The sequence below is a fragment of the Dermacentor silvarum genome, chromosome 2, assembly GCF_013339745.2.
Source record: "Dermacentor silvarum isolate Dsil-2018 chromosome 2, BIME_Dsil_1.4, whole genome shotgun sequence".
NCBI classification, from domain to species: Eukaryota; Metazoa; Arthropoda; class Arachnida; order Ixodida; family Ixodidae; genus Dermacentor; species Dermacentor silvarum.
Genome location: NC_051155.1, coordinates 62,491,574 through 62,494,686, shown reverse-complemented (window position 1 = coordinate 62,494,686; position 3,113 = coordinate 62,491,574). Strand labels below are relative to the sequence as shown.

The 3,113-nt window shown below is 48.9% G+C and overlaps 1 protein-coding gene across 1 annotated transcript; it reads right to left on the bottom strand.

The window, feature by feature from the left end:
* Positions 1-239: 239 nt before the first annotated feature.
* LOC125943427 (uncharacterized) lies at positions 240-2,386 on the bottom strand. Its single transcript, XM_049662735.1, has one exon. It carries the CDS (start codon positions 2,082-2,084, stop codon positions 240-242), a length of 1,845 nt encoding a protein of 614 aa, XP_049518692.1. The 5' UTR covers positions 2,085-2,386.
* Between the last annotated feature and the right edge of the window lie 727 nt (positions 2,387-3,113).

Genomic DNA, 3,113 nt, shown 5'->3' with positions numbered 1-3,113 from the left:
TAATCTTCGCATTCTGTCAACAAAGCTGGAAGTGGCAGCGGCATCCCCATGCCTACTTTGTATTTCATTCTTGTATAAGAATAAACCTCTGAGCACTTCATCACTGAACAACCGGAAAGCAATACCAACTCTCATGCTCTCGAAGCCATTTGGTCGCACAACTGATTGGTTCACGTGCGGCATCGCTTTAAGTGTGGTGTCATGCCTGTCGTCGCACCTTCTAGCACAGTCTATATGGTCTACACTAGCACATCCTTCTGGCAGATTGAAGTCTTTGCGCACGAAACAATTCCGTACACACTTGAGAAGGTGGGGGAAGTCAGACACAAAGTAAATAAAACGTTCAGCATCAGTTGGGTGCTGCCTCCTGCACACTGTCTTGCCCTTTTTTTCCAGGAAGCTCCATCACATGTTATAAAATCCACACGCAGCCCAGCGTTCTCACACAATACCACAGCTTCAAGTATGATCTTAGAAAGTGTATCTGCTTTTACATTGCTATGTGAAGCAAACACACCAACAATCTGGTGCCACTTACCACTAAACGGTTGAAACATAACCATGAGACCATGGTCACAAGTGAGCATGCGCTGGTCTTCAGGTGTAAACTCACCCAGATCCACGAAGCCTTCAATTTTCCCATTTGATGCAAGGCTGAGATTTTCGGAGAGCTTCATCTCATCAAATAGAAGTCCTCCATGGCATTGCGAAGGGTCCATTGTTTTGGTCTTCTCTTTTACAGCAGCAAGCAACTTGGTGCTAAGGCCGAACCCACTTCTGTACTTTTTCAGGAAGCAACGAAGAGACGTACGTGAGGGCAGAACCATGATTTTGTGCTTCCTTATATGTTCATAGAGCCGGGGGCTCTTCATGCACATCACTGCACATTCTAATACCCATTGCGCCTCATACTTCATTCCCTTTGTGCTTCTGCGCTTGCATGCTGCCAGACATGCTCTGACCTGTTGCTGCTGCTTTACAGGCAGAGCTTGGACTGCTTTGTCGAACATTTCCGAGTCGATCCGCGCATTCTTTTCCTTTAGGTTCTGGATCAGCGACTTTCCTTTGATAATTGTGAGCCTGCTTCTTTTCAGTTGCGCAGTTCGAAGCTTTAGCTTGTATGACGCTGTCCGACCACGAGTATTAGCTGTCCTCCTGTAGGAAGCCTGATTCTGCAGGAGCTTCCTGAGATACTTGCACTGTGGGCAGGCCTGCTTTGCTGAATGTGCAACACCGAAGCAAGAAGCACTGAATACTTTGCCGCCATGCGTCTTCTCTCTGCGCTTTGGGTTCGGGCTGAACTCGCCTTCTTCTCTGAATCCTTTGCAGGGGATGAGCTCATCAACATGCCGAAGCAGATCTTCAGCCATTGCCACGTCAGCGATCTGAAGCGAATTTACTTTCGTGGCGTGAACGAAAACGTTTGCGTGAATTGAGCTGTCATTCGCAACGAACAATACCACTTTTTCAAAATACAAGTTTTCGCGATGCAGTGCACACACCGTGAAAGCCGTGACATTGTCCTCACCAGCAATCGGCTGTCGCGTCCAGTAAGCGCTGGGCAATTGGCAGTTCCCTACATCAGGCAGCACTGGGGAGTTGACTTTGGACGATGCGCTTCTTTCTTCTAAAACGTCTACCTCGTCAACACAAGCGGCATTACTTGCTTCGTGCCTCGGTGACTTCACAGGAAGGCCACAAGTCGACGTTTTCGTCTTTCTTTTCTGCGGTGCCTTCTTCGACAAATACTGAGGGAGGTTGGGGAAGACAGTCGGAATCGCATCGCTTGTTAGCACAGGTCGATCGCGAGGAATCGTCACTGTCTCGCCGTTGATCGTATGCGTAAACGATCGCACAATGTACTGTTCATCAAAATGGAGCTCGCAGATTCTTGAGCTTGGGTCAAGGACTTGATCTGCACGTGGCACTGCACGCTGCCACGCTTTCAAGCGTTCTGGCTCCTTCGACACGGAAAACGACGACACACGTTGGCCAGACCTCCTCGACGCGACGTACCCGGACGAACAGCCGGGTGCGAAGCAGTGTGTCTGCGTCGTTTTCTTCTTCTTGACTCCTGAGTCCATAATGGCAACAACGCACGAAAACTTGCACGAACAATCCTCGCCGTTTTACAAAAAGTGGCGCGCAGAACGAGCGGAGCACACGCGACACAACACGGCACAGCACGAAAGAAAGCACGTGAGCGAGCGCGCAGCAAGCATCGGATGGATGGATGGATGAGGCTGAACCCTTTAAATCGGGCGGTGGCATACGCCACCTAGCCATGACCATTAACATAATTTGTACTTTGTGGTGGGTGAAATTTCACCCCTGCCTTAATTTTATCCACCAATCAGATAACCTCTGCTTGGTCATTTCTACCCGCTTAAAGTCTATTTTGCCTTCACTGTCCCTAAACCCCAATGCTTTGAAAAAATCAGCCCCGTTGCCTTGCACTGTAGGGTTAAGCCCCTTAAGAAAAGTATGAGGTGTTCAGCCGTTTCCTCTTCTTCTCCACACGCACAGCACAACGTGTCTATACCTTGGTACTTGACTCGGTACATCTTAGTCCGCAATACTCCCGTCCTGACTTCAAACAACAAAGAGCTTCCCCTAGAATTATCGTAGATACTTTCTTGAAAGTTCGGTATGTGCCCAGTGCTGATTTCGTCTGCATCCCTGTTTTCCACAGACCCCTCTCTGTTTCCTTAACCTTTTTCTTAACCGCTGTTTCCTGGTTTGCACCCCTCCTGCAGTCCAAATATTTGATTGACAGTTTTCTGGTCAGCTTCCTCCATTTTGTATCAACATTCCTCATGTACAAATAACTGAAAACTCTCCTTGCCCACCGCTTTTCTGCCATCTCTCTCAATCGCTCCTCAAATTCTATCTTGCTGCTGGCTTCCCTGCCCTCGAATGACGTCCATCCCATGTCACCCTGTACCCCCTGATTTGGTGTATTTCCGTGTGCTCCCAGAGCCAGTCTACCTACCCCTCGCTGCTTAACTTCCAACCTTGCTCGAACCTCTGATCTCATGCACAGGACCGCATTGCCGAAAGTCAAACTAGGGACCATCACCCCTTTCCAAATCCCTCTCACCACTTCGTACCTA